Raw genomic sequence first — 15,476 nt, forward strand, 5'->3', positions numbered from 1 at the left:
GAATGCTTTTGAATTGTAACTATTAGCTGTTTTAAATATTCTTGAATAGAATAAAGCTTTACTATTTTATGGAAAAGAGTCCCAACTGGTTGAGATGGGTTAATAGTTTGTATCATATCTTTAGTTTTCACAGCCTCTAGAGTTTCTCAGTTGGATTTGAGATACTTACTCAACTCCCAGTTGTCCAATATATATATATGATTTTAAATATATTCCATGAAGAAATAAGGTCAGTGATACAAGTAACTTCAGCCCTACTTAAGAAGTTATATAATACATGGCTAGAAGATTGAACTTGTATGTGGATGTTAGATCAAATTTCATTGTGTGATTTACATTCTAGCTGTGACCACCATGTTTTTACTGTGAGCTTGCTGTCTTAAGATTTAAAATTTATCTGTCTAACATTTCAAAGCTGATAGGAAAATAATATGAAATTTACTGTTACAATGAATAAGTAGTTGAGTAGCTAATAGAAAAATGTGCAATCTGTAGTTGTACAACTTCTGCTTAAATAGACTTTGTTTGTCACCTATTGCCATCTCAGAGACTTGATAAAAAAGTACCAAATCAATTAAGATGTGGATGAGTGATTTTTGGCCCAGTTTGTGAAACTGATAAGGGTATTTCATATGTTGGTGGACTTAGCTTTGGATTTCAATCTAGTCCCCAGTGTTAACGAAATGTTTGATAAGCATACAACAAGGAAACTTCGAAATTAAACAATTTTCTATTATCAAAAACAAGGAATTAAAATAACCTTTCAAGACAACATTCTGTAATAAATATATTAATTATACTTGTGCACATGCACACACACACAAACACATGCATTATATGTACATCTGTATTAGAACTAATTTATGATCATCATCATTATCATCACCACCTTCATTGATGCTTCCATCACCATCAATTCCAATTCCACTACCTTCACCATTATTTACTATCTTCTCCATTACCATTTTTCTGTGTGTTCATCCTGTGCAAGAGAGACCACTAGAGCAACATTAGATATTGAAACTGCGTTTCTTATGACTGAGTGAAGAGAGTGCAGCTGCTAAAATCAGTATATTCTAATAGCCTTGTTGTTTTTAAACTCAGTGAATGTCCTTGTTATGGTTGTTGTTGGCACTCCGTCGCTTACGACGTCTAGCGTTCCAATTGATCCGATCAGTGGAACAGCCTGCTCGTGAAATTAATGTGCAATTGGCTGAGCACTCCACAGACATGTGTACTCTTAATGTAGTTCACGGGGATATTCAGCGTGACACAGTGTGACAAGGCTGACCCTTTGAATTACAGGCACAACAGAAACAGGAAGTAAGATTGAGAGAAAGTTGTGGTGAAAGAGTATAGCAGGGTTCGCCACCATCCCCTGCTGGAGCCTTGTGGAGCTTTAGGTGTTTTCGCTCAATAAACACTCACAACGCCCGGTCTGGAAATCGAAACGACGATCCTATGACTGCGAGTCTGCTTCCCTAACCACTGGGCCATTGCGCCTCCACCATGGTAGTTCTATGAAAGTAAACAATTTTTTTTTGTTTCCTTGTATTTCAGATAGTGTTCTATTAGCAGACATCTGTTCAGCTTCTTGTACAAAATTCTCATGACTTTAACATATAATTGTCCTTATAGTCTGTCTGTGTTTTCCCATTTTTTATTAATTAAGATATATATCAAGCAAAACACTTAATGGGACTCTCTTTTGACTGGGTTAACAAATACAAATAGCATTAGCTAACATGTTGTGGGTTACTGCTTGACTACCTTGGTTTGGTTAGTTGATGTATGCCCCCAAGGAAAGTGTTGGAGTTCACTAAGGGGTTGTAGAATAATTATCGAAATCTGTAAAGAAAGAATAAATTGCGACCATTATGGCAAAAATGTCTGATAACTGTTAAAATGACTTTATTCACATTCTCCATTGTACAATAAATCAGTTTAGCTGTGACATGCTGTGAACACAGTAAAGTTTATGTGTATGGGTAGGTTTTATTGAGAAAATAAATCTTAGACGAAATGAATCTTACAGGTGTACTCTAAAGGTGTGAATGTTGCAGTTACAGAGATGAGCACACCTACCACAAAACCTTATGATGTATATATCACCATCATCTGTTTAATGGCCTATTTTACATGCTTGTATAGCTCAGACAGAATTTTGTTTGATTGGACTTTTATGGTTGGATGCCCTTCTTGTTGCAAACCCTCACCTCTTTCCCAACAAGTTAATATTTTCTCATGACCAGATATCACAAATGATGTCCAGACAAGAGAACAGTTGCACACACACACACACACACACACACACACACACTTATGCGCACACACACATACTTATGCGCACACACACATACTTATGCACACACACACACTTATACACATACATTTACATACATATGTACTCACACACACACACACACACATATATATGTACACACACACACACACACACACACACAATGGGCTTGTTTCTGTTTGCCAAACCCACTCGCAAGGCTTTGGTCAGCCCAGGGCTATAGGAGAAGACACTTGCTGAATTGAGGATGCATGACCCAGTGGTTAGGGTGTTCCACTCATGATTGTAAGATTGTGGTTTCAATTCCTAGTCCGGGTGGTGTGTTGTGTTCTTGAGCAAAACACTTCGTTTCAAATTGCTCTATGATCACTTCGACACCTGAAGCATTGCACACCGTGCACCCGTTCAGGCAATGGGGATTTGATGGGCGGGGGTGGGGAGTGAGCTAATGTACAGCACACATATGTGATCACTATAAACACATCATTTGTGCAGGTCATTTAGCAAAAAAGCTGAACTCTCATATGTTACGTTCGACAGGAAAGTCCATCGCATACACACAAGTAAACATACATACACATCTGCTGCATTTAAGGTATCAAAGGAAATAAAGATCCTGTGATGTGGTTGTGTGGTAAGAAGCTTGCTTCTTGACCACATGGTTCCAGGTTCAGTCCCACTGTGTGGAACCTTGGGCAAGTGGCTTCTACTAGAGCCTAGGGCCGACCAAAGCCTTGTGATTGGATTTGGTAGATGGAAACTGATTCAGTTGTAACCAGAATCACAATTCAATGGCTGTAATAACATTTGTCGTCTTTGTTCTTTGTGTGTGTTAATTGTATTGACATAATGACTCTCCCTAGACATAATAAAACAAAGTAGTGTGTCAGAAACCTTCTCACTTTTATCAATTTATATTGTGTGTGTGTGTATATATATATATATATTCTGTATATATTTATAATCTTGGGTTATTCTTAATATTTTCAGTGGTGAAGGAATTGTTTACTCATTTGATGAAATGGTTGGTGTCCTTGAGGTCTCACATTACTTGAAAGTATTGAATAAAGATTATCCAGGTAAAATATAATTTTGTTATCTGTTTATAGAATTATATTTTTGAACTGTTAACTCCATTTTTGTTTTTTTGTTTTTAAATTTGTTTTAAAATAAAGCTCAACATTTTGAATACTTTAATCTTTATTCAACATCAGGCAACCAGTGTTTTTGTTGGGACTGAACATGCGAAATCTTTTCATGCAGCATTCCAACATACTTATTTAATGCCAGGACAACTAAAACACTTGTGATATTGATTTAAATATAAATGCATCTGCTCTATCAATTTGTTTCAATCTTTTAATTATCTTACAATATTGTAATCCATTGAATTGTTAGGGCATTACATTGTCTTAATGGACTGCTTTACCATTCAGTTGACTTCAGGAAGAACAAATATCCACACATTTATACATTCATTGCAACACTTTATACACATTCATTATAACATAAATGCTACTATGAAAAGCTGTAACAGATGGCAGGTTCTGTATTTATTTAGGGCTTATATATTCAAGAAATATGTTTATTGGAGGCCCAGTAATGTCCACCAATAACTAAAATAAAAGAGAAAATTGACTGGACAAGAATATATTAAGTGAAGACAACAACAAAGAAAGAAAAGTAAAATTAAAAAATAAAAGAAAGATTTAGATGACTGGAATATACAAAGGTGCAGGTGTGGCTGTGTGGTAAGAAGTTTGCTTCTCAGTCACGTGTTCTGGGTTCAGTCCCACTGCATAGCACTGTGGGCAAGTGTCTTCTACTAGAGCCCTTGGCCAACCAAAGCCTTATGAGTGGATTTAGTAGGCAGAAACTAAAAGAAGCCTGTTGTGTGTGTGTGTGTGTATAGTTATGATATATTCTGTTAAGAACGTGGTAGACTACAGTATAAAGATTGTCCACCTTCTGATTTACCCTTTGCTCTCCAGTAGTAGTATTATATGTACTTCCAGGTTTGTGTTTGGGCATCTACCATTTGTGAATATATAACTGAAAAAATTGTATGCGTGTGAGTGTGTGTATGTGTCTGAGTGTTGAATTTTAAAGGACAAAGGGATTAAGTTGATTACATCGACACCAGTGTGTAACTGGTACTTAATTTATCGACCTCAAACGGATGAAAGGCGGAGTCGACCTCGGCAGAATTTGAACTCAGAACGTAATGGCAGACAAAATACCGCTAAGCATTTCGCCCGGCATGCTAATGTTTCTGCCAGCTCGCCGCCTCATTTACCTATTCTGGTTCTTCTTCTGTCATCACTTTCTCTTTTGTTCATTTTTCAGTCCCCATGCCTTGTTAAAATGCACGCTGTACTCTCTGTAAAGTGGTTGGTGAATGAGTGGATACAGTGTTGGGTTGACAGAAGATATAATAGCTTTTCTAGTGCTGGTGCCACAATAAAATGCACTCAGTACACTCTGTAAAGTGGCTGGTGACATAAAGAGTGTCTAGTTGTAAAAGCCAAGTCAGAAAATGAAACATTCAAGTGAGACATAGTTCTCTGACCTTTCTAAATGACCCATCCAACCCATGACTGCATGAAAATAGATTTAAAATGATGCTGATGATGATGTACTTTTGAAATTTGTTTTAGATGCTGGAGAGATGATTGGTGCTGTGTCTTGTATGAAATGGACACCTGATGAAACAGCTCTGGCTATGTGCTGGCAACATGGTGGATTCTCACTCTGGAGTGTTTTTGGTGCTCTTTTAGTATGCACTCTGGGTGGCGATTATTGGTAAGTTTATGAGATTATTCTACTCCAAATTTATTTTCTTTGTCCAGTGGGAAATAGTGTCTACTTTACAGGTTGAGTGAAAACTTTTTGTTTAGTTTTGGGAGTTTTAGTTGTATCTCTAATTTAATTTAAGAGCCCCCTACAATATATCTGTGTAGTTGGAAACTAGTTGATATAAGAATTAGTCACATAGGCTGGTCAAGAATATTTGTTGGAGACTATTTTCTCTTTTTTAAGTTTTTCTCCATATTCACTTCTTTTAGTGTTTTTTCTCTTGGAAATTTTACTTTAATTTCGATTCATATTCTAAATGTGACTGTCAACCAAATGTACATTTGTTAAGAGGAGACAAGTGTGCAAGCAGAGACCACAAATTCTTTTCATTTTTTGAAAGAATTATATCTGTGTAAACACTTTTAAGAAATCAGGAACATTAGGTTGTAGAAATATAATTTCACATTTCCTTGATAGTTCTTGGTCAGTGGTACATGTAAAATGTTTTCATGCTGGGTTAAAGATTTTAGAGATATAAAGTAAATGCTAAGGTGCTCTTAAATATTTATCTAACAGCATGAGTGAGAACTCATTTAATGTAGGGAGGCAAACTTTGTTGCAGTAACAGTAGCTATACATTCCAACCATCCTGGTTTTAACAAAATGGAAGAAATTTTTTTTAATACATAAATGAAAACCAATACAATAAAAATAGCTACTTAATTCCTTGATGTACTAAAATCTAGGTTTTGCAACAGTATAGGCTGTTTGGCTTAAAAGGCAACTGAACTATTCTGTTTGTCTACCGTTTTGGTACTAGGAAGAAGACAGTGTCTCACTCTTCAAGACTATATATATCTTGAGCGTGATTGTTACCAGTGTCACTTTACTGGCACGTTAAAAAACATTTGAGCGAGGTCGTTACCAGTGCCGCTGGACTGGCTCCTGTGCAGGTGGCACGTAAAAAGCACCATTTTGAGTGTGGCCATGGCCAGTACTGCCTGACTGGCCCTCGTGCCGGTGGCATGTAAAAGCACCCACAACACTCTTGGAGTGGTTGGCATTAGGAAGGGCATCCAGCTGTAGAAATTTTGTCAGATCAGATTGGAGCCTGGTGCAGCCATCCGGTTCACCAGTCCTTAGTCAAATCGTCCAACCCAAGCTAGCATGGAAAGCGGATGTTAAATGATGATGATGATGATACATACATTTCTCTAACTATTAAGAGTCAGATGTCAAAGAAATTTTAAATAATTTCCTTGTTCATATTGTCTTGTAAACATTCTTTGATCTCCAGTGTTGAGGCAGTTGTGTGGTTCTTCTCTTAATTTAGAATTTGTTTTTTAACATAGCTAATTTAGTGAAATATTTTAAACCTATGTTTTACTTACGGTTTAATATTTACTGAATTTTGAATATATTTTTAGGTTCCCAAAATCTGAAAGTAAGCTTTATCCTTCTCCTGTTAAAAGCATGGTAAGTACCTTTACATATCTATAGTGTTTTTATGCATGAGAATATGTTTGTGCATGTTTGCATGTGTGAGGAAGAGATAGTGTTTGGAATACTTTGTAGTCTTGCAAGCTGCATGACAATGTCATTAATGCTGGTGGCACGAAAAAAGTATCCAGCACATACTGTAAAGTGGTTGACATTAAGAAGGGCATCCAGCCATAGAATCCATGCCAATGCAGACACTGGAGCATAATGCAGTCCTTGGACTTCTCAATTGTGTCAAACCATTCAACCCATGTCAGCATGGAACATGGATGTTAAATGTTGATGTTGATGATGATGATGATTATACATGTCTATTCAAAAAGAAGCCAGACTTTTAAAACAACATGCCAGCCAGCTTGTGATTTCACTGTTGTGTGAGACCTGCAATCTAATAATAGCCATATTATACCATATCAGTTAGCGTTGATCTGTATGTGCTTGAGTGAGTGTCTGTTTAGTGCACTTGGTGATTTGTCATGAATTGTTCAGTGAAGTATTTAGAAGAGCAACATTTTGTTTGGAATTCTGTTTTAAATTGGGAAAACTTTAATGGGGACTTTTCTAACATTGCAACAGGCCTGTCGAGAGGATTGCTTGAGTCGTATGCAATGTTATGAGTGATATTAGTGACTCAAATTGGGAAGATGTCCATTGAAGATGATGAGAAATCTGGAGGGTATTTTATAACAATGGACTATGATCAGGTTGCAAAAGTATGGATTGTGATCCATGAAAATTCGTCACCTGACAATCTGCAAAGTTTCTGATGAAATGGGTATCTGTAAAATTTTGTGTCACATAATTTATAAGAAAATTTGAAGACATATTATGTTACAACATTTGTAGTGCATCAATTGACAGATGAACAAAAAAAAAATCAAGTCTTTATTGTTCAACACTGATGGAAACTTTCTGAAAAATATAACAGTTGATGAAACATGGGTATACAGATACAATGTTGAAGCAAAATGACTGTTGTAATAGTGGATTGGATCATTAATGCTGTTTTTTTTTAAAGAACGCTTAAATATGAAGGTGATGTTCATCATCTTTTGTTTGTGAAGATGTCACTTGTCATGTGTTTATCCCATGTGATCAGATGATCTCTAAAATTTTATTTGGATGCCTTGTAACTTTTGAAAGAGTTGCTATGAAGGGTAAATCTCAGGCATGGACAGATAGAACATGGATACTACTCTGTGACAGTGTATTTGTTTACATATCACTCCTTATTCATGATCTTTTTGTAAACTACTAACAGACTCTTGTTCCCAAGCTACATTACTCTCAGGATTTTTCCCTATTAGAAATTATTTTTGCATTCCCAAAGCTGAAATCTACTCTGAAATATCACTGATTTTAGATGATAGAAGAAATTGAAGAAAATTCACTCTGCACTACCTCTGAAAATGTGTTCCAAAACAGACCCTCCTCTCAGCCAAAAAAAAAAAAAATATTGAGAACAGTGTATCAACAGGTGACTCCAATTATCTTGTATAAAAAGAAATCATTGTTATTTTATAATACAATTTTAGTGGTACTTTTTCTCATGTAGGAGTGGGGTATTGAGGGATATCACCTATGGATGATCTGTAAATGCTTTACTGAGGAAGATAACTCATCTACTGAAGATGAAGATCCATCTGAAGAGGAGGAAGAGGAGTCCCCTTCTACTCAACTTTTACAAATGCAGTTTGTGAAAAGTTCTTTAACATCTAATCCTTGTATGGTAAGTTTCTATATTTCTGGTTCCTTCTCAGACAATTCAGCTCTCAAAATTAATATTATTGTTATTGCATTTAAAAAAAATCTTTTTCCATTTTCTCTGGTTTCATTCTTTGGACTGCAACCATGATGGGGCACTATCTTCAGAAAACTTCTTAATCATTCATCCATGCCTACACCTGGATAACTTTAGGATCATTGTTGTATTATTGTGTATCTATGTGTGGTCAGTCTATTGTGTTGTTGATTCAACACTGTGAATTTTGCCAAGTCAGTGGGTAAAGTATAAAGATGTTTTGCCTATTCAACAGTTAAGGTTGTTTTAATGTATTGAACTGTTGTACCTAACGATTACTTTTAATAATTTATTTAATAGGAAAATATAATTTAAGTCTAATTACATCACCATAAAATATCCAACATTGGTGCAGTATTAATTTCGAGCAAATAAATGTGGAAAATATTGGTGTATGTGTTCTGGACTGATGGCAGTATTGATAGAGGCATATAATGAAACAGCAACAGCAAGTATAAACTGAAACTTTGGAAATCATTAGTACTTTCTGCTAAGTTGATGTGCTGAAAGTAGACCATGTTCAAATAGTCTGTGTTTTGGATAAAGGAACAAATGTTGAAAAATAGCAACCTGGTTATTCAACCAAAGGTTTCTTTCCTTACAAAGGGCACTAAAGTTGGTGTCCTTAAGTAACTTATTTTCTCAGTCATTATAATGATTCATGTAATACCTGCATGTGTAGATTATTGTACATCAATATAGAAGTTATCTTATTTCTAATTTGGCAAGTCAGGAAAAAGTTATATTTTGCTGAGAAGGTCTTATGTAACTGAAAAATACCTGGAGTTGTTGCCCATATTTGCCTAAATCAGATTTAATTAAAATCAGTCATTCAGCTTATGTTTTCTTCTTGCTGCATAAGTGTTATTATTAAATTTTTCTCCTTTTATATTATGATGCCACTAACTAAATTGTTATAAAAGATATATATCAAAAGTGTAATTACTGCATGGCATGGAAATCTGATAGGAGCTATATAATGACTTGGGACAATGAGTGAGTTGAACATGTGGTGCGAACTTACAAGAAAACCTGAGAATGAATTGAGAAGCAAAAATACATCAAAGACATTGCCAGAGGGTTGAATCTGCCATAGTGAAAGCATGATACAAAATGGGTGGAGATGGAAAATATTTTTGTTTAAGATAAACTAAACAAAGAAGCTTTGGAGGGAGTAGTTGAGTCAGACATGACATTGTTTCATCTGATGAAGTAACACAAGTTTGAAACATAGTTGTATTGCAGATTTGTGCTGAAATAGAAAATGATCACACATCCTAATTAAAACTTCCCTATGGTGACTTGGTTCCAGATCTGAATAACAATTCTGACTTTCAGTTTTTGTTTTGACAATACTATTTGTCAAGAAGGAAACTTTGAGAAACTGCAATATTAAGATTATTTCACATAACCTTGCCATGTCTATCATGTGTTGAACTTTGATGGTAAAGAAGAAAAATATCAATCCAAGAGAAAGACTTAATTTGAACTTGTAGTATTAAGCTGTATAACCATAAAATCTAATTCCAGCTGTTTACTATTGTTGTTTTGCTAAGTTTACATGTTTTGTTAACTTTTCAGTCTTAGTTTCTTGTTTTTTTTATAAAGAGCAAATGTTAGCTCCAAGTTGTATATGTTGGGCAAGTTGTCTCCCCTACATAAACTAGATTTTTTTTTTTAATGGTATAGTCAAAGGAAATGGTTGTCATTCATGATGCTTTTCAAGAACTCCAAAGACTACCGAGAGGAAGGAAGGCCTGACCTGAAAACTTACAGCAGAATGTTATAAGCTAAAGACTCCTAAGAGTCAAGTCATGATGTTAAATTGGAAGATGGATTAAGTCTAGTACCCAAGAATAGCAATAACTCTTCTGGTGGGAGCTTTCTTGTAGTTTGTGCCTATCAAATTTCACTGATTAGGCTTTGATTTAGCTATGACTATGGTACTAGACATTTCTCCACGGTACTGGCTTGTGAGACCGACTCTACAACTACGAAGCTGTAAAGTAAAATTCAGTTACAACATCATTTGTTGAATAAAGTCTTGCTATACAGTTTCTCTTGTTATTACTTCTTATGATAGTATACTGTACTCAATATTTACCAAAATTTATTTACTTTTTAATTCTTTGTCCAAACCCTATTTTCGTGTGACTAACTAAATTGTTTTGACATCTTTTTTCAGGCAAATCATGAACACCTTTTCCTTCAAGGAGATAATAAACTTTATTTGAATATTGGAGACTCGGTTTTTAAAGTTTCAAACTCCAATGTGTCCCCCTCTGTCACGTCTTCCCCCATCTCTCATGTGTTGGTTGGAAATAAACAGTGGCAGGTTATACCAATCTCACACAGCTACCTCTCAGCTAACTGGCCAATAAGAGTAAGTTCAAAGTATTCTTGTTGTTGATGGTGTTATTTTAAAAATATGTTTGCTGTCGTTGATGTTGCTGCTGCAACTGTTCTGAAAAGAACATCCTTTTTTCTTTTCATAGTTGACCTAACATATATATTAAGAAGAATCATTAATATCTATCCCTGTTTTGTTTGGTTTGAACCTGTAAAAGGTTGATAGTAGCAATAGAGACTTTAGCCTCTCTCTATCACCTTTCAACAAAATTATATATTTAGAAACAGTAGAACAATTAACAACATAATAAAAATAAGTTTTATTTTGGTGATGCTTGGCTTTACAAATCCTGTGTCATTCAGCCTAGCAGTCGCTGGTTAACTTGTAATCGGCATCTGGATATTAAGAGCTTCGTTGAGGCATGCCAAAGGAGCAAGTAGTTGTCATGTCGAAAGCATCACGCTAAAGAGGCTTAGAAAGCGCGCAAAGCGCTTTAAGTACTGGTTTTACTACGCATGTGCACTCGAGGGGCTTCCGGGAAGGCAAGTCCCTTGCGCATGCGTAGATTGTACTTCTTTAATGGCGGCCATAATTTCGTGCCACTACAAACCTAATGAAAGTGCCAACAACTTCACAATCTACTTATGAAACGTGCTTATTACAAAATTCTCTGTTGTTAAGTAATTTGCCACCTATGGTATTAGTTTCACCAAACCAGTCAACTAGTTAGTTAGCAGTCTGATGTGGAAGCTGAAATTAGTCTTAACGACAGACAGATTCTAACCAACAATTTTAAATTGAAAAATAAAATCTGTTAGCATGCTAATGGTCAACTTACTGCTTTAGTTAGATTACTTCAGTGGTTGGAACAGACCCTCCACTGAATTGCAGATATTATGGCCTTGAAAAATTTGTTGGATGATTATAAAAGGGATAAGTAATTAACTTAGCTAGAATTGTCAAATAAAGTGAAGAGCAAGGAATATTAGATAACTAGAATTTGTCAGGAGCAAAACGTCTTTACGAAGGAAGTCAAATATTGTTACATATAAACTGAGTTCAGGTACCAATGCAGCTGTATATGTCTTGCAAATAAAATAACCATCAGTAGTATACTGTAATTAAATCGATCATCCTTATCCTCTCTCTCTGCAGAGAGAGAGAGTGAGAGAGAGATTGTGTTGTAAAAGTTTGATAGTTGTAATAGAGACATTAGTCTCTCTCTATCACCTTTCAACAGCATTATATATTAAGGAACAGTAGAACAATATAACAACATAATAAAAATAAATTTTATTTTTGATGATGCTTGGTTATATAAATCCTGTGTCACTCAGCTTAGCAGCCGCTGATTACGTTGTAGCTGGTATTGGAAAGTTAAGAGCTTCCTTGATGCCTGCCAGAGAAGCAAGTAGCTATCACCATCGAAGGCATCGAGGTGAAGAGTGCTTCGTTGAGGAGCGAGGAGTTGTCACGTAGAAGGTCTCTCGCTCAACTGACTTAGAAAGTGAAACAACTCTTTAAGTACTAGTTTTACTACGCATGCGCACTCGAGGGGCTTCCGGTGGTGAAGTCCCTTGCGCATGCGCAGAATAGTACTTCCTCAATGGCGGCTATAATTTCGTGCCACTACAGTGTGAATGTGTTGGGGTGTTGGTAAATAAAATGCAACAGCTGTGCAAGGGAGATAAGTTATTTCTCAATAATCTGTGTAGTGTTGGTTATTTGAAACGCTTGTTGCTCTTCTGTATACTATACTAGAAAATTTGGGAAAAAGTTTTTTGGTGTGGCCATGAATAATATATTATTGAACACAAACAGGCAGAATCCATGGTGAACGTAGGACAATAGCTTGTGGAATATCTTCATTGAAAATGTCAAAGTGGTTCATTGACATATAAAATAAAACATTCAAGTTATTAAAAAAAATAGTCTTTAATTGCTAATCATTGTATTTATTTCTTATATTAATGTAAATACTTATGTTAGTAGGATCATTGACTATTTTGATTTGTGGTATCTCATTAAACAGATTCAATTTTAGCTGAAACAGTCAGTCACACTCTCTATTTGCTTGTCTCTTAGAGTTTTATCTCTAACTCAATTGTTTACTCAGGGTGTTGACCAGCATTTGAGTGTTACAGAGGTAGGGAGGTATTGACTGGTGACCACTTGTTGCTGTCAGTAGTGCTGACTAGTAGCCGAGTATTACTACAGGTGGTAGTTAAGAGTTACTTTCTCCTATATCTAATTTTTATTTATAAATGTGAAATGGCCAGGTTCACAACAAATGGATCTCTCAGCTTGTAGGCTACTTGTTTAAGTTTTCTGCATGTATTTTGTTATATTTTTAGAGCACTATATTCTATTCTACATTGTCCCAGTTAACCTAACTATCAGCAGTAGGTTACAGATGACTTTTACATGTGATAAATTTCTAATTTTTTAATGCTGTAAAGTAGGAACTAAATACTAGCCCTTAAAACCCTTTTGAGGTATAGAAAGCTTAACATTAAAACATTTAGTTGGAAACAGATTGTATGCCTTAACATCTCTTCTGCTTGCTTTTGTAAATTTAAGCCTGCAGAATTCTCTGGAAATGAACTTCCATATTTATTATGATAATTCATTGTTTGTATTTTGTTTTTATCTACTTGTTTGTTAGTATGCTGCTGTGGATCGATCTGGTCAGTGTATTGCAGTGGCTGGTAAAACAGGACTTGCACACTATGCGTTACGTAAATGGAAACTGTTTGGTAATGAGACACAGGTAAGAAATATTATTGATGAAAAACTGAGATCGCTTAACCCTTTTGATACCAACCTGCCTGAGACTGCTCCGTATTCTGTGATGCAAATTTCATGTTTTAAAGTGATCTAAATCAAAATCTTCCATCAAAATCCAATGTTGATTTATGCCCAAACACTAGTTTGATAATTTTACTAAATATTTCATTATTTTCTAGATTAATTGAAACAAAGATAGTGTATTTCACCAGAAATATGGTAACAAACTGGCTAAATTGTCTTCCTATAAACTGTTAAAAACCATTTTTTCTTTAACTCTTTTGTTACCATATTTCTGTTGAGATGCTCTGTGTTTCTTTCAATTAATTTTAAATATAACAAAAAATTTTGTAAAATAACTTAGTTATCATTAAACTAGTGTTAGGAATATAAATTGTGACTAAGGTTTAGTGGAAGATTTTAATTCAGAACTTTTGAAAACAAGACATTTATACTACGGAACCAGAGGCAGTTTTAGCTGGGTTGGTATCAAAAGGGTTAAACTGATATTTCCAACTCATTACAAGATTGTAATGTAACACTCATTACAAGATTGTAATGTAACCCAGTTTTGTTGACATTTTTATATATTTTCTCTCTGATGCAAGTTGTCTTTGGTGCTATAAAGAAGCACAATTATATGTTATCTCTACTACTTACAGTAATGATCTGTGCACCACCAAGGGCCCTATTGTTAAACCTCTGTTCAATGAGGCCATTAATTCAGGAAACAAAGTGCAGCATTAGTAATAGAATATGAACTATTAATCTTATTTCTATAATGACAGCCACTTAAAGTATACCCAGTTGTAACTTTTAATTTAACAAATAGTATATTTGGTAGAAATTACAGTGTTATATGCTACAGAACCAGATAAATGCTGATTTCTGAGTTCATAAGATTTAAATCTTTGAGACATTAGTAGTTTGTATCCTCTTACTGCCACTACATAGTCTTTGGCCAAGACACTTAAATCTCAAATGTCTTATTATCTTCCTAGCTGGAAATTACAATTCAAACATAGGTAGCATTGTAAAATTGAGGAGTGTAACATCAGATTGAAGTGTTGAGTTCAACTTGTAGCACATTTCTTGGAGAGAAATGTTCTACACCAGTTTAAATTTAACATTTCCTCCAAATACACGACACCGATACAACCTTGTGTAATGCTTCCATGAACCACTCATTGGAGTTATGAATATTTCCCTGTGAATTATTCTGAACAAGGACCAGTATCAAGATACCCAACTGTAAATTGTTTCCTTTTAAACATAACTGAAAGACCATTCATTTCTGTAGAAGAAATCAATATTAGAACTTTTATTAAATTAAATTTTTTTTTCTTTCCTCTTTATTTTCTTTTTTTGTAGGAGAGAGATCTGGTGGTATTTGGTGGCTTAACATGGTGGAAAGACTTTATCTGTGTAGCTTGCAATAACTTAGTATCACATAAAGATGAGGTTTGTGCATTCAATTTCTCTTGATTTATATATATATATCTATATATATATATATATATATATATATATATATATATATATATATATATATTTTTTTTCTTTTGTTTTTCTGCACAATCTGAGAAGTGTTGTTATACCTTATGTTTTTAAGGTTTTCCAGACATTAAGATTAACTAGATTAGGAGGAAATGAGAGTTTCAGAAAGTTGTAGGTAGTATTGAGGAAGGAAAATGAGAGAAATGTTTAGTTTGAAGCATGGAGAATAAAAATCACTGAAAATGGTGAGAAAAAGGAAAATAGATATATGAAAGAGATTTATGTGGTAGTCATTAAGTTTAGTGGACAAAGAAAAGTGAGTCATAAGATAGCCTTAATGTTTTACCAGTTATTTTAGTATGAGGGCTTGTTTATTGGGACGGGGTGGGGGTGATCTTGGATGGGTGTTGTGATGAAATATGAAACTAATGTTGGTGAGGATG

General features: G+C 34.9%; 1 protein-coding gene across 2 annotated transcripts in view; it reads left to right on the forward strand.

The window, feature by feature from the left end:
• The window catches only part of LOC106874539 (guanine nucleotide exchange factor subunit RIC1), a 247,478-nt gene that overhangs the window by 63,873 nt on the left and 168,129 nt on the right, over positions 1 to 15,476 (forward strand). For both annotated transcript variants that reach the window (XM_014922306.3, XM_014922307.3), the window contains exons 8-14: positions 3,293 to 3,381; positions 4,960 to 5,104; positions 6,526 to 6,574; positions 8,154 to 8,327; positions 10,585 to 10,782; positions 13,415 to 13,519; positions 14,908 to 14,997. In XM_014922306.3, coding sequence (XP_014777792.1) covers positions 3,293 to 3,381; positions 4,960 to 5,104; positions 6,526 to 6,574; positions 8,154 to 8,327; positions 10,585 to 10,782; positions 13,415 to 13,519; positions 14,908 to 14,997 — 850 coding nt within the window. The remainder of the gene's footprint in view (positions 1 to 3,292; positions 3,382 to 4,959; positions 5,105 to 6,525; positions 6,575 to 8,153; positions 8,328 to 10,584; positions 10,783 to 13,414; positions 13,520 to 14,907; positions 14,998 to 15,476) is intronic.

Source organism: Octopus bimaculoides, chromosome 10 (genome assembly GCF_046866305.1).
Source record: "Octopus bimaculoides isolate indiv1 chromosome 10, ASM4686630v1, whole genome shotgun sequence".
NCBI classification, from domain to species: domain Eukaryota; kingdom Metazoa; phylum Mollusca; class Cephalopoda; order Octopoda; family Octopodidae; genus Octopus; species Octopus bimaculoides.